We start from the raw sequence: 20,178 nt of genomic DNA, 5'->3' as shown, positions 1-20,178 counted from the left end.
CTGGTTCCAACCCTCTGCCACAGGCAGGGACACCTTCCTCTAGAGCAGGTTGCTCCGAGCCCCTGTGTCCAACCTGGCCTTGAACACTGCCAGGGATGGGGCAGCCACAGCTTCTCTGGGCACCCTGTGCCAGCGCCTCAGCACCCTCACAGGGAAGAACTTCTTCCTTATATCTCACCATAAACTTCATATTACTGGTTCAAAACTTGAAAATAAATACTTTAGCAAAATATTTCTGCAGCTTTCCTGGGGAGTGATAACCTGCTGTCATTGAAATGACCCACTGATGATTTCAAAAGGGGTTTGAAATCACTGTGTTTTCTTTACCCTGTTACGAAGTAATGCAGTGCCTGATCCTGCAAGTATATAGATGACAAAATTCCCCTCCAGGCAGGCTCAGACTACCCAAAAGAGAACTTGTGCAAACATTATTGCCACGTTTTTCTTTGTCAGCAAATCATAGAACAGCGTGTAATGTTTCTGGTTTCTCAAAAATAGAGCTTTTGAGGCCCAATTTGTCGATTTAATGCATTATCAAAGCCAAAACTTAAACAGCAAAGTAGCTGGTTTGTGTGTTAAATAAAACATCTCTCTTAAAGATGTTGTCTGTATTCTCTAATTAAGCAGTACTAATCTCCTCCAGGTACAGTAAGGATCCAGTTCTGCCACTGTTGTATTTCCAGTCTTGTTTTTAATGGGGTTTTGATTTGTACAGATAGGACCAGATTAAGCTTGTGTGTAATGAGGCTGAAGATTAAGCATCTTGTGATCTTGAGACTGAAGAGCTTCCATGTCCAGCATATATCCTGTGTGTTCTCAAGCTCTGTTGCGGACAGAAAAGCACGTAATACTCACATCCTATCCTCTTCTCTGTTCTGTCATCTAAAGTAAGCTCTTAAGGGCAGCAGTTTTATTTCTGCAGCATAAAGCAATGGGGAAATGCTCCAAGTCTGGGTAAAGGAAAGCAGACGGAGGGGCTTAAGTCCCAGTTCTCACCTGGGGAACAAACCAAAACCCAGCTGTATTCACAGCATGTTAACCATGCTCTAATGCTGCAAACCATAAACTCTCATACTGCAGTAGCACAGTATGAATCATCCTCAATCAAGAGGAGTTTCTGTGTCCACCTCCTAAGCTCTGGAACAGCTTTGTCATGGAAAGAAGCCCTGCTAGGGAGAGGTGTCCTGTCTCCTCTGGTCTCCCAAAACACCTTCCCCATTCACAGACACCAAGGCAAATGGGAATATTGGAAAGACTGTGCAGTGGTTTAGCTTAGGTGTCTGCAGACGGGCGTATAGCATGATGTTCTTGCAGCCCTAACACAGAAAGGGCTTTTTAGCTGTACTTTAACACTCAGGTCAGCAGGGGGAAATTCTATAAAATGCAGTCAGAACATTTAAAATAGTAATGACTGCCTGAAATGACTCTGGTGGGTTTTAAAGGGGGGGAAGAAAAAGAACCTTGGTATTTTTGCTGTGGCTTAGATGAGTGCAAGACTGCAGTCAGCCATTCAGCCTGTTTGTTTTCACTCCTGTGGGACAGAGCAAATCCACTCCTGTCTCCGGAGCGATGTTCTAGCACTCTCTCTTACAGGAAGAGATGATGACAGCTATCTAAACTCATCATCTTGAAACTGTTTGCAGGTGGACATGTGCTTTTTGTCAGGAAGTGACTCATTCCATGCTCCTAGGAGGGAGGATTTAGCCTGTGTGTCTGTAAGACACTTGTGATGCTGTAGTGCACGGAGTGAAGCACCCACAGCCCCAGCCTTCGCTGACAGCAGCTTTGGAACAGGTACTTCCAACTTGGGAATTGCTCATGTTCCCTGATGTTAATCTGCACAGTGTGGTGTATCAGGGGTTGCAAAACATCCTCCTCTGAGGTGATCGTCTGCAGTCTGTCTAAAATGCAGGAGTTCATCCAGAAATTCTATTTATATGAGTTATATTGAAGGAAATGGGTGTTTATTTTTCTTCCCCAACCATGACTCCTCTTCCCTTTTTGTTCATTTTAAAAGGCTTACATGTGAGAGAGAATTTTCACCTTTCTCCATTGGTACCAAGTGTCACATCTACATCTGTGTGAACTACATGTGCTAGTAACACCATGTATTGTGTGCGCAGCAGACCTCAGAATGAAGTAGCACCTTATGGAGGGGATAAATACTGGCTTTTTATAGGGGAAAAATAAGCAATGGACACTTCCAGAGTAAACACATGGAGCTAAATATCTGTGTGTGTAAGCTTCTGTGGCATCCGCACCAGATCAGTGCGTGTGGATGGGTGAGCTTCAGTTTGAGGCATTCCTTTCTATAGCATCAAGTATAGCATAGGTTTAACCGCTGAGGTTTGGTGTTTGCTGATGTGAACTGTGTGTTTTGGGAGTGTTTGGCTGGCCTGTCCGTGCTCCCTCAGGTCTGGGCACCCCTTGTTTAGAAGTAGGGTCAGAACCTTTCCATTTGCCTTATGCTAATGCTGTAGTTTATGTTAGGTAGATGTTCTGGTCGTGGTAAGAAGTGATGAACAGGAGCTGCTGCATAGAAACCCTGATACAGGAATGAACCAGCAGGAGCCTTGGGTGTGCCTGGTAGATGGGTAACAAAGAGAACTGGAACAGCAGCCAGTGCAGAGGAAGAGGTATTTCTGTGCCAGAGTATGTTGTGTGTATTTCTGGTGATCCCCTTTCTGTGGATTAGTAGTTTCCCTCTCATGTGGGAGACCAGTTTCCGCTGCCACAAGGCTCTCAGCTCCCTCCCTTGGTTATCTGTTGGCTTTTATAGCGTCAAGATAAAGTTAAGTGAACAGCATTTTTCTTAAGTCAAAGTCAACACCGTTTTTCTGAAGTCAAATTTGAGCAAACAGCATTTTTCCGAAGGGATTGCCCTCATTTATAGCCTTAGGCTTTTAGCTAGTTTTCCCATCACTGTTGGACCGTGGCGATTGCCCATAGCACAACCAAGCCGGTGAGCCTGTCCTTTGTCAAACACGCCCATCCCCGTTTGCTTTGCAGACTCATCTCGATGGTTTCTGTATTTTCCGGGTCCTTGCTGCTATAGCACAGTTGGAGTAGAAACTGATTGGAACAGCCCAGGGGGGAGTTGGGGTGCAGGAGCCCAGTGGTTGCTCCCCACCGGAGCCTGGGCTGGGGGTAACCGCTGTCGGTACCGCTCCTGGGCGGTGTTAACGGGGCACAGCGCTGCCTCCTCCGCCCGTACGGGGCCGCAGGTCCGGCTGCCACGTCCCGGGGGCCGGGCCGAGACCGGGGCGGGGCGGGCAGCGATGCCCAATAGCGGGCCGGGCTGCGGGCTTGCGCCCTGGACCCCTCCGCCGAAGGAAGGAGGGAGGGCGGGCGGCGGGGGCCCGGCGCGCAGAGCCGGCGCGGCCGCGGAACGGGGCGGACCATGTGCGGTAAGGGCCGGGCGGGCGGCGCGGCCTGGACGGGTGTGCGGGGAGCGGTCCCGGTCCCGGTCCCTGCGGGGCCGTGCCCGCGGCAGCCCCGGCGGAAGGAGGGCGCCGGCCGCGTCTGCGTTGCCTCGGTTATAGCGCTAAGGGCCCTGAGCGCCGTTATCTGGGGGTGTCATCGTGTTGTCCACCGGCAGCGTCCGTTTCCGCGGGGGGAGGCGTCTCGCAACGGGATAATAACTCAAAAAGGCGAATTGTCCCCGCATTGCGTGCGGTTGAGGCCGGCGCGTACAAAAGGCAGCGCCGCTCCGTCGGTGCGGGAGCCTTGCGGGCGCTCGGTGGTGGCCGTGGGTCTGGGTCTGGGTCAGCGGTGCTGGGGGTGGCGGCGGGTGGCTTTGTGGGTTCTAGTTCTCAAAGCAGCCAAGCGACACGGGAGCCCAAGCCCCGGTGAACGTCACTGATATGCACGGTGTGGAAAAGGGACGTGGGTTTCACCGGCAGCCTTTCCGAATGTGGTTGTATCAGAACAGGCGCTTCTAGGTGGAAAGTGTGGGTCCTGGGTATGGTTTTTTAGGCGTTAAAACTTGTGCCGTGGATGCTCGTACGTCAGTTCAAGTTTACTCGGTGTAGGTTGTGAGGCAGGCAGGTAAACGCGATGTGGAAATGTCCCTTGTGGGGTTCTGCCCCAGCTCACACCAGGCTGCTTGAACCCCAACAGGGCTTCCCTCGGTTGAGCAGATGCCTTAAGAGTCACTTTGGTACTTTCCCCTCCTGTTTGCTGTATTAGTGCAATGTCTCCGCCTCATCTGTTGGACACAGGGATGTGATTTATCCTTTCTCTTCCTTCTAACACGTTTTCATGTCTTTCCATGGAAATTCATGCAGCTTTGACCTGTTGACTCTTCTTTGTTGTTTTTCCCCATTTCCTTCTCTTTCTTTCCCCCGTGTTGTTATGTTTGTAATTAAAATGCTGCTCTAAGTAAGGTTGTGGGGTTTACACTGAGCAAATTGCCGTTCCTTTCATTGTTTTGGGGAGATGGAACCAGTATCACCTTCAGCCTCTCGAGTCTGTGGAGCGCTATGAAGAGGCAGTCGGGAATTCATATTTGTGTTTAACACTATGTTAATTTGTGTTAAAGGTACAAAGCGGAGCAAAGCTAAGACTGGAAGGGGTAATTATTGTTATAAATAGCTTGCTGCAAGGATAGGGATGGTTTTGGGGCCTTGTGCTTGCCTTAGTTGAGGTTTGGCCTTTGAAATGTGCAATATTAACAGTATTCTCTTTGTCTTTTACCACGAGAAGCCCTGACAATGCTGTGGGTAGTTCCTCGTTGTGTTCAAGATTAAACGTGCTTCTTCCCTTATTGATACAAGCAAAGTTCTCCTTGGATATTGGAATGTTTTATGAAGCAGTAGGGAAGGCATTGAGGATCATTGAGTTTTGTTCTGGGAGCCAGAAATACATCGTGCGGGGAAAAACAAGAAGAGGAGAGCATTAACCAAGCACCTTCATGCAGAAAAATGAGCCTTGGAAACTGAGGAGCTTCGGAGCGCAGGAAGCGCATGGCTGGAGACAGTTCAGGTTCTGTAGGGAACAGGAGGGGAGCTGTTTGGAGGCAGAGGGTGCTACCACATGAACTCTTGTGACTTGTGGTTAAGAGCAGTTGGCAGAAGCACAGGAACGCAGTGAGCTCTGCTGCTGCCTTCGAGCTCCGTCTGGGAGCACAGGACAATCACCGGTGGTCTCAGCTTTTCTTTGGAAGCATCGACTGCAGTGGCAATTTGGGCTCCTTCCATCCAGCAGCAGAAGACTCCAGCGATGGAACAAGGAACAAACACAGGTGTTGCCCTTTGAGCTCATCCTGCAAGTGTCATAAATAGGCAGAGCTGGCTTGTAGGTACTCCGAGTACTTGCGCTAACTAGACTTTATGTTGCTCCTCACTGAAGTTGACAGCAGTCTGCATCTTGGAGTAGAGGGCCCTGATGTCTCATGCTGTGAGCAGTGTAGTGTTAGCTGTGCAAGCCTGCTTGCTTGTAGGAGCCCTCAGACAACATTTCTGTACCTTCATTGTAAGGATATATGTTGCTTTATCTTGCTGTGCTGTCTGATGGGTACGCCATCCACGTTTGGATTTTTATCCATTTTGGGTAGAAAGTCAGTTACTGAATGAGTGTTTTGCTTCATTAAGAAAAGATGACAATGCTGTTACTGTTACCTGAGTTCTCCCGGTGACAGCTTCAAGACTGGAATTACCAACACAACGTTTTCAATGTAAGGTAATCTGATGTTCATGTTTATGCATGCGTGACCTTACAAAGTCCTGTGATCTGATGTGCTCTTCCTGCTTGACAGGTAAAGGAAAGTAGCCTCACAGTTTGGTTCCTTGATGCCTGCAGCAACCTGGGGGGATTGGTTTTGATAACATGAGTGGAAAATAGGTTTTGCTCTTGGCATGTCTTGCAATTTGAAGACCTAGCTAGGTATAAATTGGGTGTCCTTTAGGCTGGATGCACCAAACCAGTTCAATGGCATCCATGAAATAGTTTGGAAAACAGGTTTTTCAAGGTAGCCAGACTGTTCTGTAAATAAGTAAACCTGCCCTGACCATTCTTAAGGACAAAAAGTGATTGTAGAATTCAGGTCTTGTGTTACCAGCGATTGCTGGAGATAAAAATGGGCTTGAAGACTTGGGTTTCCAGCACAGCAATGGGGACTGCCGAAATGCCATTTGTACACCTGGGTGTATGCTCCTCTGTGAAGCAGAGTGGTGGCTCTTGCCCAGAATGAGGCCTTAGGACTGATGCACTGGTTGTTTACTCCAGGCAGGAACAATTCTGCCCTTTTTAACTGGGGAGAGAGGTGTGTGCATGGGCAGTGAAAGCAGCATCCAGGGGACAGGTGTGGCCCTCCATGGAGGGGATGTTTTCCTGCTCTGCTTTTTACCAGTGCAGACTTGATGAATTGAGCATTGACTCTCCCATACACAGCTAGCAGACACAGTAATGACATCTGCTTGCTTTTGACCTCGTGCTCCTTCAAACCATGTGGAATGAGGCTTATTTCATTACGCAGGGGTTGGCACAGTGTCCGCTTCTCCGAAGTGCAGAGCACCAAAGAAGAGGAGACTCCTCCAGCAGGTTTTAAGCATCAATCTGGGACTTTGCTCTGAGCTATGATGAGTATCTGTGAGAACTTGCTGTTTGCTGGTGTCTCCCCTGCTGTAGCTAGAAGGAAAATGTGTTTATTGCTTCCCCCGGTCTGTAACATGTATTATGTATGTGGTATTTAGTAACCTGCATCTAATTTGTTGCAGACTTGAGGCCTAATAATGATCACGAGGATAAAGGATTCTTTGAAATTGCCAAGTGGATGCACTGATAACATCGTCTGTTGTAATGGTTTGAGCAGTAGATGGTGTGGTATAAAGGAATCTGTAAATCCATCTCAAAGCCTAGCCCCAAGGCTCTTCTGCTTCTGTAGGGAAAGGATTAGGTGAAGCTATTCCTGAGTAACTGCGTCTTCAAGGCACTGGAGGAGATCATTTCTTCTTACCTGGAAGTGGTGATTAATACCGTTTGCCTGTTATCTTACCGTGGAATGAGGGAACATGAGCACCAAAAAGCTCACAGGAAAATGAAGTTCTCAGAAAAAGTATTTTTGGTGATTGCCAACAATAGAAACTCTGAATGTCCACTTGGTAAAAATGCTCTTTGTTCAGGTGTGTCACCTCGTTGTAGGGAATGCTTCCTGTAGCTGTCATTAAGAAGGTCTGAGTTTTGTGCTTGGACATTAAGAATGGCTTCTAAGACTAAGCTCAGTGCCTGTTCTGCTGGTGGTTCACCAGGTTTTTAAGACGAACCCGCAAGAAAGGAAAGGTTTTATGTCCCCTAGTTCATTGTTCAAGGTATTTCACTTTAGAGAAATCTACGTAGAACTTCTTGCCACGGTGGGCTGTATTAATCAAGAATTGAATGATAAGCTGACATGCTTTGAATAAGAGTTTTGAGTCCTTATGTGCAAAGTCCTGTGTCAAGTTACTGGTTGAGATGTTTTATTACCTTGTAAAGCGTGACTGCTGTTCCAGTCCTGAAGTATATGAGTGTCCTGAATATATATGAGAGTTGAGTCCTGAAGTATGTGAGTGTATTCCAGATGGGGTTATTGTGTTTTCTGAGCCTAGAAATTCCTATAGTATGCTTGCTGCTGCCTTGGTCCAGCTTGGGAATTCACAATGACAAACAGTGCTGGACCAGGATGAAGCTCAAAGGTTGGGATTTTCTTTCACAAAGCATGGATTTCACCTCAAACAGTGCCAGCTCAAGGCTTGGCAAGGAAGTGTCATTAAATGTCACTCACACATCCTGATTTTCTGTGATACTTCCTCTTTCTGGCTTCTTCCAGAGGGCAGGTGTGGTGTTACTACTGTAAACCACTCATTGTTGAGTCGCGGACTCAACCAGGTTGGAAAACACCTTTAAGATTGAGTCCAGCCATTCCCCCAGGACTACCAAGTCCACCACTAACCCATGGCACTGAGGGCCATAGAAGGCTTTATCCCTAATTTTAGCTTAATATCCCTTTGTTGGACATGGGGTGTTGCAGAAGAGCCGGTTTTAGTGGAGGCTTGTGAAGGCTGCTCAGGGCTGTGATGGACCAGCTGGTGTGGTGTCTAAAACGTGTAAGTTGAGCTGAAACTGAAACTCCTCTTTTCAGGTCTGCTTTATAGGGACCTGAGGTTCCCAGTTTCAGGAGTGTTCTGCTTGGTGCTGCACCACATGGGGACCCTGATGGAAAACCTGCTAGAGTTGCATTGGAATGTCATCCAGAGCAACGTGTTTCCATTGACTGTTGTGATTTAAATGACTTTGACAGCAAAATTGGTGCTCTTATGTCAAGAGTGCACCCGATGGAAGCCTTCAGGCAGCTCTCATGGTTGGTACCTCTTCATCTTTGGAATGCTGTAGGTTGAGATGAATTTAAGCGCAGGGATGGAGCAAACAGGGCTTTAATGTTGTGAGTTACACACACAACCTGTCTCTAGTTTAAACTGCAAGGTAGAGTTGCTGTGTGCCACATTACACCTCGGAGAGGGCTGTGCTTTGTAGCTGGATGAAGAACAACCCTTTGTTCAGCTCTGGAGTAGAAACAGGTTCCTTCTTGACCTAGTTTTGCATCATGCAGGGCTGGATCACCTGAGAGCCCTTTGACTCAGCACAGCCACCTTCTTTACTGCACATTTACCCAGGTGAGACCAAGGGCTTGACGTCTAACTCCAGAGGAGTATTTTACCTACAGAGCCCCTGTTGGTGGCTGTTGGGAGAGCCAAGTGATTTTACAAACTACCACTCGGGTCAGTGAAGCACAACAAGTGTTTGATGCTTTGGGTCTTTCTTTGCTCAGCTTGTGTTGAGGGCAATGAAATTGTACTTAAAAATGGGAGTGATGACAAGTGTTACTGCTTATATAGTCGTGAATAACCCAATAGAAAGCTGGTTGCTAAATGTGCATTGAAGCTTTCTCTGGCTATCAGAGTCACATTGTTGTGGCTTGCTTGAAAAGGGGAAGATTAAATGCATTTGAAAGTCTTTCCAGTAAATGAAACTGGTATTTACACTTACTTCAACATCAACAAGTGTCATAAATGGGTGAGAAGCCTTCAAGTAGTTGGTTTTAGCTTGTGGGTTAGGAAGTTGTGCGTTTAGGAAAAGTTGTGCTCGTTTTCAGCAGCCTTTTGTCCCATTTTTTACTTTCATTCTGTATTATTTTTCCCTGCTATCCTACTTTTTTACTTTTCCCTATTATTCTATTTATTTTAGACTTGTTTTCTCTAAGATGAGTTCTGAACCCTCTTGTCTCACTTGCCTTCCTGTTTATGAGTTCTTTTGCTTTGGTTTTCCCTGTGGCATCTCCATTATCACTCCAGCTATTTTCCTCTCACCATCTAATCACTGAACTGACTCTAACCTGAACCTCCCAGTGTTTACTTGGTCATCTTTAAGTGTGTGTTAATTTGAAGTGTTAATACTGTATTTGCATGTTATTTAGTTGGATTCCTGATGTAGTCTCTCTTTTCTGAAGCAATGAATTCCTTGGTTTGGGGAGGTTGTGTCATTCTTAGTCTTAGTTTCATATTCTGATGAATAATCTTAATATAATTGTGCTGTAATTAATAATTTGTTCAAATGAATAACAATAATAATTGTTAATAACCGAGACAAATGCCAAGTTGGCTCCTTTCTAGCTACATGTTTGCAGTGTATTTAGAGCACAAGTAGGTGTTTAACAGCACTGTTGTTGGGGCTCATTCCAGCTGAGCCATCCCTTCCTGGAGGACATTGGTTCCCACTTTGTTCCTGCTCAGTCCATGGCATTTTGGTATGCTTCTGTGCTCCCATAGAATCAACCAGGTTGGAAAAGCCCTTTAACATCATCAAGTCCAACCATTCCCAGCGCTGCCAAGGCTACCACTAACCCATGGCACTGAGGGCATCATCTCCATGGTGTGTGAACACTTGCAGGGACGGTGACTGCATCCCTGCCCTGGGCAGCCTGTTCCAATGCCTGAGCACCCTTTGGGCAAGGAATTGTTCCTAGTATCCCGTCTAAATGAGGCTCTTGTGCTGCTGCTGTTCACTGGAAAGGTTTCCAGGAGCTATTTTCCTGTGGCCAGCCTGATGTTCAACATCCAGAGCACCTTCATGCTGGTCATCAGTCCCCGTTCGCTCCAAAGAGCGTTTCCCACTTGAATGGTCTTTGGTGGTGTGTCCTGGTAGTGGAATAACTCACTAGGTATCCATGTGCCTGAGCAGGATGGGTTATGCCACAGTGGGATAGCTGCAGAGGCTGTTGGTGCCTCTGGGGAGCTCTTTGATGGACCCAGCACTGTCAAAAAGAGTGGGAATGAGACCCTTAGTGTATAAATCAAATGCAGGGAGAGGTTCCAACTCTGGCATTATTTAGCTAAATATAAGCAACATTTGCAGTTCATAGTTACTCGTGCTGGTTATACTTGTGCCTTCTGAAGTAGCTGTACCTTGGATGCCATGGTAGGTGATGTGAAGGGACATGTCCAGGACTGCTGGAACCCAGCCTGCCTTTTTATAGACCTCTCCTGTGCTTGTTTTCCCTGCTTGGTCGTACACACTTGTTATTTATATGTATGATGAGCTGCATTGGGTGTCTGGGAGGTGTCTGGTAAATAGGAGAGGGACTTTTCCAGCTGCCTGCTACCAAAGCAGTCTGCTTGGTACTCCTACTGTAAGACCTGGAAGTCATTTAAAGGACTTGAGGCATCGGGGATGTAGGTGAGATGCGCATCCTTTGGCCTGGATGACAGCTATTTGGAGTCAGCTCACTTGTAAACAGGGAGGCTGCTGTTTGCCTGAAGAATGGAGGTTTTAGAAACAGCCTGAACTAAGTAGCTCAAATTGGAAACCTTCTTTGTGCCAGAAGGGTGGGGAGAGGAGGGTTTGCTCATTGGAAGTATCCTTCAAAGGAGATTTGTGCCATGCAGCAGAGGTTGGTAACTGCGGCCAGCGGCTGGGTTGGAGCTGTGAATTGAGAGGTTTATGGAGAAGGACCTCACCCTGCTGGGGAGTTCCTGGAAACAACATTCAGGTTGAATGAGGGCCATGGGAGGTGGCAGCAGCCAAGCTCTGTGCGTGGTTGGGATGTCAGGAGGGATGGAAGCGGTGCAGATGTTCGTACGCTCGGTCCTGGTGGTCTTGCAAGTGGTGATGAGAAAAGGCTTTGGGGGAAATGAAGGCAGAAGCTAAAGAAACCCAGGGAAAAGCTCAGGTTTTGGGGTGTTTTTCCCTTCATCTGACTGCGTGGTTTGAGAAAGAGGAACAATAGAATGAGCATCTAATTTTTCTAGCAGCATGGAAAGAGGTAAGTGCAGAAGAACTGGAGGGGCTTTGCTGTGTGGTATTTGGTGCTACCCCGAGTGGCCCGTATTTCCACTTATACCATAAGTGAAGGCATCAGAAGCTTAGAATTGTTTAGTTTCATTCCAAACCACAAAATGTAAGAGCATGGCAGCACCACCAGGAACAAAGCAGAGGTTCAGGATGCCTTTAAAAGGACTTTGTGTGTGTGCCTGAGCTCTGTTCCCCTCAACTTCCATGTTTGTGTGAAACCTCTTCTGTTTTTATTCCACATGGATACTTTTCCCCTTTAAAATATTAGGGTGAAATGGTAGATTTCCAGTATTATTTCCAGCATCCACTTAAATGTCTTCTCATGCTGCTGCTTGATGATGGTACCAAAGGAAATCTTTCTGAAATAGAGCTGTAGTTGGCATTAGGATTCTAGGAATTTGTGTGTCCCATCACTGCTTAAAAATAGAAGCAACGACTTATCTTCCTTTGCAACCTACAGGCAAAATAGCTCCATTAGTTTGAGGGTGTTAGTTTGCATGAGGGAAATGGGGGTTTTTCTTAGTGAGTCTGTGGGAGGAAGTTGGGGAAAGTTATTTGAGGAAGAATTCCTTTTGGAGATGGTTCTTCAGCATGCAAAGCTCAGTGCTGGTGAACTTTGGCTTTCTCATCTGGAGTCAGTAGTCAAGGGGGGGTTGGACTTGGATGGTCTTCCAGTGTCTGAAGGGGCTACGAGGATGCTGGAAAGGGGCTCTTCATCAGGGACTGTAGCAGTAGGACAAGGGGTGACGGGTTCAGACTGAAACAAGGGAAGATCAGGTTGGAGATAAGGCAGAAGCTCTTCCCTGTGAGGGTGCTGAGGCGCTGGCCCAGGGTGCCCAGAGAAGCTGTGGCTGCCCCATCCCTGGCAGTGCTCAAGGCCAGGTTGGACACAGGGGTTGGAGCAAGCTGCTCTAGAGGAAGGGGTCCCTGCCCATGGCAGGGGGTTGGAACCAGATGATCTTAAGGTCCTTTCCAACCCAAACCATTCTCTGGTCTCTTCAGGGTTGGGGATGTCACTGACATCCTCCACCGGGCCTCAGGTGGGGTCAGGAAGTGCTGTGAGCATGGTGGTACCTTCAGGCAAGGCTTTTCAGTGCCGAGGCCTCTCAGAGCTATGCCACAGCGCTCCTCCTCGGCAGACACCACGTGCAGGGCTCTCCAGGTGTGACTCTGTTGTAAGCCTGTGCTCTTTTCCCCCATACAGGAATCTTTGCTTACCTGAACTACCATGTTCCCCGGACGAGGCGGGAGATCCTGGAGACCCTTATCAAAGGGCTGCAGCGCCTGGAGTACAGAGGCTATGATTCCGCAGGTAACGCTCTCCGAGCAGCACTCGTCCTGGTTTGAATCTTGACTTCTAAACAGGGATTTCCATGGCGTGTTTGTGAATGGTTTCTACTGCAACACACGTTGGAAGTGCCTCTGATCGTGTGGCAGAGGTTGGGATTCCCTTTCATTATATATGTTTCTAGGAGTATCCTTGATGCCCAGAACCTGATGCTTTAAAAATACCCATGAGGTGACAGAGGGAAAACTCGGGGCTTATCAAAGGGATTTCTTGCCTTTCTTTGGAGGCTCAGCTATGGGGAGAAAGGGCAATGCAGAGAAAAATATGGACAGTATTTATGTAAACCACACTTTCTGTAACTCACGTTTCCTCTTCATATCCTGTGGTGATGTTTAGGTGTGGGAATCGATGGTGGAAACGACAAAGACTGGGAAGCTAATGCCTGCAAAATCCAGCTTATCAAACAGAAGGGGAAAGTGAAGGCTCTGGACGAAGAGGTTCACAGTATGTATCTCCCTTCCATTCATTGCCTTGGAATGCCCTCTCATCTCCTTCATGGTTTGAAGATCATCTGCTTTGCCCAGGAAACTGGGTTTCCAAATAAATTGTGTATAAAGTGCACGTGCTGTGAAGAACCCAGTGATCCTGTGGGCATTGGCACGAAGTTACAGATAAATCCTGATTTCACAAGACAAATGAATCACATCCTGTTAAAGTCAGGTAGACCTGGAATTTGTTTTAGAAAACACCTAAAAAACCCCCAAACAAAAGACTCCTTATGCTGGGAAAAGGGGATTACTGGGAGATAGTTATCAGAGACCTGGAGCTTGGGAAGAAGAGAGGAGTGCTCTTAGAAGTCTGTTAAATCTCTGCACAGCATGAAGGTTGTTGGATGGGGAGTTCGTGTGAGCGCTGGGAAGGGCATGGGAAGATGCTCTTCAGAGGAATCACAGCCTCTAGTTTGCATTTGACAGCTGCTGTGTTATAACTTCCCTTCCTTATCGTGTGCTAGTGTCCTTCCAGGTGCAGCGGGCCCTTATCCAAAGGGGAGGTGGGTAGCTCTAATCTTAGTGTAAGGAGACTGTTTCCCTATCAGCATTGCTGTTCTGGTGTGACTCCCACCTTGACTTTGGCATGGGGACACCCCCTTGGGACTAAAAACCTCTACTTCTGCCACAGAGCAACAGGACATGGACCTTGATATCGAGTTTGACGTGCACCTTGGAATCGCCCATACCCGCTGGGCCACCCATGGCGAGCCCAGTCCCATCAACAGCCACCCACAGCGCTCGGATAAAAACAATGGTGAGTGGGTGCTTGAGGCACTGGCAGGTCTTGGAACATCATAGAATCATGGAATGGTTTGGGTTGGAAGGGACTTTAAAGCTCATCCAGCTCCAACCCCTGCCACGAGCAGGGACCCCTTCCACTAGAGCAGCTTGCTCCAAACCCCTGTGTCCAACCTGGCCTTGAGCACTGCCAGGGATGGGGCAGCCACAGCTTCCCCCTTGTCCTGTCCCTACAGGTCCTTGTCCAAAGCCCCTCATCTGGAAGAGCTTCTGATGCCCAGTGTGTCCCAGGGCAGTGGGTTTATTCAGGCTGTGCTGCGAGTTACTGGGAAGCTGGAGGGGTTTGGGCTCAGTTTCTGGCCATGGGATCTTTGCAGCCATGACCAGTCCCAGGGAGGGCCCGGATCAGTGCCCAGTGGTTGTGTGGCAGCTGCTGAGCGCTCGAGTGGCTCCAGCACCATGGCAGGACCTCAGTAACCCTTGTCCTGCCTGGGTCATTGCTACCTCCTGCCTTTACCAGCCCGGCCAAATGGGGCAGCAAAAGGGATGGCACCAGGGGCAGAAACTCCTCTGCTCTGCCCGGTGGGGACTGGTGCCAGGGCTGAGCAGGGCCTTTCCTCCATTCCCAGAGTTCATTGTCATCCACAACGGCATCATCACCAACTACAAGGACCTGCGCAAGTTCCTGGTGAGTGACACTGCGTGTGTGACACTCACCCCCGGCTCCCTTGTGCTCCCACACTTACCCACTCCCCCACTTGTATGCTCACCCTCGCTTGTCCCACTCCTCCACTCATGTTCCCCCCTCATGTGTTTGCACTCACACTCACTCTTCCACTCACTCCTCCACTACGCTCTCATGCTCTGAGTACATTCTCACACTTGCATCCTTCCCTTCCTTTCCTCACTCACACTTCTCCAGTCACTCCCACTCCCATTCCTCCCCTCCCACTGCATTCCCCCACTCACACTCTCACATTCACACTCACTGCCCTACTCACAGTCCCCAACTCGCACTCCCTGTTGATCCCTCACGCCCCCATTCACACACCCCTCTCATGTCTCCCGCTCGCTCCTTCCTCATACACTTACTCCTGTACTCCTCTCCCTTTTGCACTGTCGTGTGTGTACTCACTCCTCCACCTGCACTCGGATCCTCACACTCACCCCTGTACTCACACTCGTGGAGTGGGAGGGTGGGAGAAGGGAAAGGAGGTAAATACAGAGGGGAAGGGATGAAAGGGAAAGGAAGTGGAAAGGAGGACAAAGAGATGAAGGGAAGAAGGAAGGAAAATGAGAAAGGAAAGGGTAAGGAAGAAGGCAGGAAATGGGAGGCAGGGAAAGGAGTCCAAGGGAAAGGGAGAGAGGGAAGGAAGAGAAAGGGAAAGGCAGGAAAGAAGAAGGCACAAGAGGAAAGGCAGGAAATAAAGGGAAAAGTCAGGAGGGAAAAGAAAGAAGAAATGGAGGGGGAAAGACAAGGAAAAGCGAGAAGGAAGAGAAGAATAAGGAGGAGGAAAATAGGAAAGAAAAAAGGGAAAAGCAGGAGGGAAGGATGAAAAAAGGGAATAAAAGGAAGGAAGAAATGCAGTATGGAAGGATAAAAGAAAGGAAAAAAGGGAAAGGCAGAAGGAAAAGGAAAGGTAGGGAGGCAGGAGCTAAGGAGAGGAGAGACATGAGAAAGCAAGGGAAGAAAAGCTAAGGGTGGGGAGGAAAGGAGAAATGAAAGGAAAGAAGGAAAGACCAGTAGAAAGGAAGATTGGGAACAATGTGAGGCAAAAGGGCTGAGGGAAAGGGAAGGAGAAGCAAATGAGCCAAGGCAGGCAGGAGGAGCAGGGTGGGAAGGGGGCAGCGGGCTGTGACCTGCGTGTGCTGTCGCTGCAGGAGAGCAAGGGCTACGACTTCGAGTCGGAGACGGACACGGAGAGCATCGCCAAGCTGGTCAAGTACATGTACGACAACCGCGACAGCGACGACATCAGCTTCACCACCCTGGTGGAGAGGGTCATCCAGCAGCTGGTAATGCTGGGAGCAGGGGACACACGGAAAATAGAATCATAGAATGGTTCGGGTTGGAAAGGACCTTAAGATCATCCAGTTCCAAACCCCTGCCGTGGCAGGGACACCTCACACTAAACCATCTCACCCAAGGCTCTGTCCAACCTGGCCTTGAACATCACCAGGGATGGAGCATTCACAACCTCCCTGGGCAACCCATTCCAGTGCCTCAGCACCCTAACAGGAAAGAATTTCCTCCTTAGATCCAATCTAAACTTCCCCTGTTTCAGTTTTAACCCATTACCCCTCGTCCTGTCACTGCAGTCCCTAATGAAGAGTCCCTCCCCAGCATCCCTATAGGCCCCCTTCAGATACTGGAAGGCTGCTGTGAGGTCTCCACGCAGCCTTCCAGTGTTGCCCAGGGTGAGGTGGCCAATGTGACCCTGTCAGGCTGCACATAGGTCATGCTGCGGCACGTGTTACGGTGTGGTTTTGTCTTTCCTACCTCCAACAGTTCATCCAAGACATATGTTGGGTTTTCTTTAACATGATTCATTCCTTGGGAGAGAAATGGCCACGTTTTGGGGCACAGAAGTATCTTGAGGCAGCGGGTCCCTGGTGGGTTGTGTGGTGAATGGGCAGGGGGTGGGAGCTGACGTGGGATGGAGTGGGAGTTAAGTGCAGTGAAAAGAAGTCTGGATCTCAGATTTTCCCTGCAGCCTCCGTCTGGAAGAGATGCTGACCCCTTGTGGGAACCGCACTGCCTAGCGTGTGGCTCCACTTGTTGCTGAGTGGTGCTCAGGAACAGAACCCATCTGCAAGGATCCATCCCCGGGCAGGGACCCCTTCCACCAGAGCAGCTTGCTCCAAGCCCCTGTGTCCAACCTGGCCTTGAACACTGCCAGGGATGGGGCAGCCACAGCTTCTCTGGGCATCCTGTGCCAGCGCCTCAGCACCCTCACATAAATCACTTCTTCCTTATCTCCAATCTGAACTTCCCCTGTTTCAGTTTGAACCCATCACCCCTTGTCCTATCCCTACAGTCCCTGATGAAGAGCCCCTCTGCAGCATCCTTGTAGCCCCCTTCAGACACTGGAAGCTGCTCTGAGGTCTCCACACAGCTTCTCTTCTCCAGCCTGAACAGCCCCAATGTTCTCAGCCTGGCTCCATATGGGAGCTGCTCTGGGCCCGAGCATCCTCGTGGCTTCCTCAGGGTGTGCTCCAGCAGCTCTGCATCCTTATGTTGAGGACCCTGGAACCGTGCACAGTACTGCAAGTGAGGTCTCACGCAGGAGCTGTAGCAGCCAAGACAGGGGATGTATTGTGCTGGCAGATCATGGTGTCTCACCCATTGGCACCAGACCTGAGCAGACACCCCAAAGTTCTGGTGCTGCTTTTACCTGCTCTTTGCCTCTGTAAGGATGGGATGAACAGTTTGTGTTTCTCTTGTTCCAGGAAGGTGCTTTCGCCCTTGTGTTCAAAAGTGTTCATTATCCTGGTCAAGCAGTTGGGACCAGGTAGGTATTGCTTTGGGAAAGAACATCCATGTTGCATCCCTGTATATCACTCTTTTGGCATAAAAGAGTGCTTTTATGGAAGGAGCTTGCTCTTCTTCAGCCCATTTCAGTGCTGTGCTGTAGAACAGTGGCTCCATTGGGTCAGATGAATCTTGGGGCACCTTGGGCTCTAACTCTGTGTCTTCCTGCAGGCGAGGCAGCCCCCTGCTTATCGGGGTGCGCAGCGAGCACAAGCTCTCCACCGACCACATCCCCATCCTCTACCGGACGGGTAAGTGGGAGCATCCCTGGAGCCTGTCTCCAGTCACAGCAGCACAGGGTTTCACAGGCATTGGAATACGTATTAACACTTTCAAACTTTCATCTGCAAATGAAACCATTACAAAAATGAGATTTTGGGTGTTTTTAAGTCAGTTTTAACCACCGTGTACTCAAGTTAGTCTCTATTGTGTAATCAAAGCTTTAATGTTCAGTGGTTGCAAAGAAAACACATCTTAATGTGGCAGAATAGGGTAAAATAGGATAGTAAAGGTAACAGTTTCGTTAAACTTAGATCATAGAATGGTTGGGGTTGGAAAGGACCTTAAGGTCATCCAGCTCCAACCCCCTGCCATGGGCAGGGACACCTCACCCTAGACCATGCCACCCAAGGCTCCCTCTAGCTTGGCCTTGAACACTGCCAGGGTTCATGTTTTGTGTGTGGCGTGTTGGCATTCACAGGCCTGGCTGCTTTCAAGACCAGAAATGTCTGTGCTGTGCCAGCTTTCCACTGTCACAAACCTTTCCCCTATCCCCAGTGTGACTTTTAACAAGCAGAACGCTGGTACCCTGTGTGTGGCACCCACAGCTCATTGTCCCTCCATCTTCCACACGTGTGTGTAAGCACTGCAGACATGTGGGTGCCCCCTCGAAAATGACAAGTGCCTTAAGAATTATTTGTCCTTTCCCTCCTCTTTTAAATGATCCCATAATTTCCTGTTGTCAGAGAAGGCTGAACCTATACAGTCACTGGCCTGGTTCTCTGGGCACCAGTAAGCCGTGCTGTGGTTGCTCTGGGTTGGATATCCTCAATTGTATGTATGTATTTTTTCACTGATGCTCTCCAGTTTGGTGTTTGACAGTTTCTTTTCCCCCAATTACACTTTCAGCTGTGCAATCTATGGATCATTCTTTTGATGGAATATCCATAAAAATGGAGGAAGGTGCCTACGAGAGACAATTTAATACTCCCAAATTTCAGACAAACCCTCCAGCTCCTTAGGAAAGCAATCACGAATGAGACAAATATGCACTGTGTCTTTACTATGTGGTTATTGCTTTCCATGCAGTGAAATGAGTGGGAATTTCTTCTGGATTGATGAAACCAATGAACCCATGAGTCCACCCATCCCATTTCAAATCTTCTGACACAATTGGTGTCTTGGTGCAGCTCGTGCTGTGTGCTCCCTGCTGCTCTGATTATAGAAGGAAACAGTCAATTGCCTTAAACCCTCTACCCTTAAGAGAGTGAAACCCTGTTAGGAGGCTGCTAATGATCATAGAATTGTAGGATAGTTTGGGTTAGATTGTCAAAGAACTGCATCCTCCCTCCTGGTTGTAGCAGGAGTGTGAGTTGCAGCTCCTGGTAGAAGCATTAAGGTTGCCCTGAGGCTGGGACTTCCTTCCCTTTGCTCATTTATTAGGCTGAACCACTTTTAATGCACATTAACTACTTCAGTTCCTTTAAAGGCTAAACCCATCAAGTGTGATGCGATGAACCAAGTTCACATCTGAAGCAGGAGAGTGCTCTTCTGTAAGAGGAAAGGAACTGATTCTTAGTTTAAGAAGTAATTGTGATGCCCCCCTCAGCAGCCCATGGCCTTGGGAGTGAAATCTGTGCACTGTTGCTGGAGGAGAAACAAGCCTCAGGTTGTTCAAAGGGAGCAGTGTGTTTGCTCCACTGGGAGCTGCTTTACCTGAACCCAAACATTAGAATCATAGAATGGTTTGGGTTGGAAAGGATCTTAAAGCTCATCCAGCTCCAACCCCTGCCACGGGCAGGGACCCCTTCCACTGGAGCAGCTTGCTCCAAGCCCCTGTGTCCAACCTGGCCTTGAACACTGCCAGGGATGGGGCAGCCACAGCTTCTCTGGGCACCCTGTGCCAGCGCCTCAGCACCCTCACAGTAAAGAACTTCTGCCTTATCTCCAACCTGAACTCCCCCTGTTTCAGTTTGAACCCATCACCCCTTGTCCTATTGCTACAGTCCCTGATGAAGAGCCCCTTTCCAGCATCCATTAGGTGAGGCTTTGTTTCTTTTTTCCCTCTTCAGTCAGTGTAAAGCATTAAGGCAGGTTGACCATAAGTCCTGGGGGCTTTAAGAACCAAAGTCCCTCAGCTTTCAGAGGCTTTTCTGAACAACTGAGACTCCCTCACCCATTTTTTACCCTACCTGTGTGAATTCTCCATGATGTCTCCTCCAGCCTTTAATTTGAAAGGGAAAGAATGAAAGATGAAGTCTGTGTTGCTTCCAAATTGTAGTCAATAGGAGGTAGGTGCTGCAGAGCAAAGATGCAGGTTACCTATAGAGAAATGGACAATTTGTGAACAAACCCATGGGTGACAACTGCAATTGGCTGATAATACTCACTGGAACTTCTCAACCCCTTCTTGGTCAGATAGATCTGTAGTGCATGTGCACAGTAACCACACGTTCCAGGTAGGATCCACAATACAGGAAAGCAATGCAACATAATAAAGCCAGTGCAGGGCAAAGTGCTGATCTGAG

At 48.5% G+C, this 20,178-nt stretch overlaps 1 protein-coding gene across 5 annotated transcripts in view; it reads left to right on the top strand.

The window, feature by feature from the left end:
- The first annotated feature begins 3,341 nt into the window (after positions 1-3,341).
- GFPT1 (glutamine--fructose-6-phosphate transaminase 1) overlaps positions 3,342-20,178 on the top strand; it is a 36,078-nt gene continuing 19,241 nt past the window's right edge. For 2 of the 5 annotated variants that reach the window (XM_061478949.1, XM_061478947.1), the window contains exons 1-9: positions 3,342-3,407; positions 12,527-12,634; positions 13,007-13,114; positions 13,790-13,915; positions 14,529-14,587; positions 15,781-15,915; positions 17,350-17,411; positions 17,603-17,682; positions 18,560-18,613. In XM_061478949.1, the coding sequence (XP_061334933.1) occupies positions 3,401-3,407; positions 12,527-12,634; positions 13,007-13,114; positions 13,790-13,915; positions 14,529-14,587; positions 15,781-15,915; positions 17,350-17,411; positions 17,603-17,682; positions 18,560-18,613 (739 nt within the window). In that variant the 5' untranslated portion in view covers positions 3,342-3,400. Of the gene's footprint in view, positions 3,408-3,848; positions 3,871-12,526; positions 12,635-13,006; positions 13,115-13,789; positions 13,916-14,528; positions 14,588-15,780; positions 15,916-17,349; positions 17,412-17,602; positions 17,683-18,559; positions 18,614-20,178 lie in introns of those variants that run through there. The other 3 variants (XM_061478951.1, XM_061478950.1, XM_061478948.1) reach the window with 2 other exon arrangements.

Source organism: Pezoporus flaviventris, unplaced genomic scaffold (genome assembly GCF_033815535.1).
Source record: "Pezoporus flaviventris isolate CSIRO_AGI_PZ_B2104156 unplaced genomic scaffold, CSIRO_AGI_Pfla_v1 ptg000138l, whole genome shotgun sequence".
Lineage (NCBI taxonomy): Eukaryota > Metazoa > Chordata > Aves > Psittaciformes > Psittacidae > Pezoporus > Pezoporus flaviventris.
This window is presented reverse-complemented; position numbering and strand designations above follow the sequence as displayed.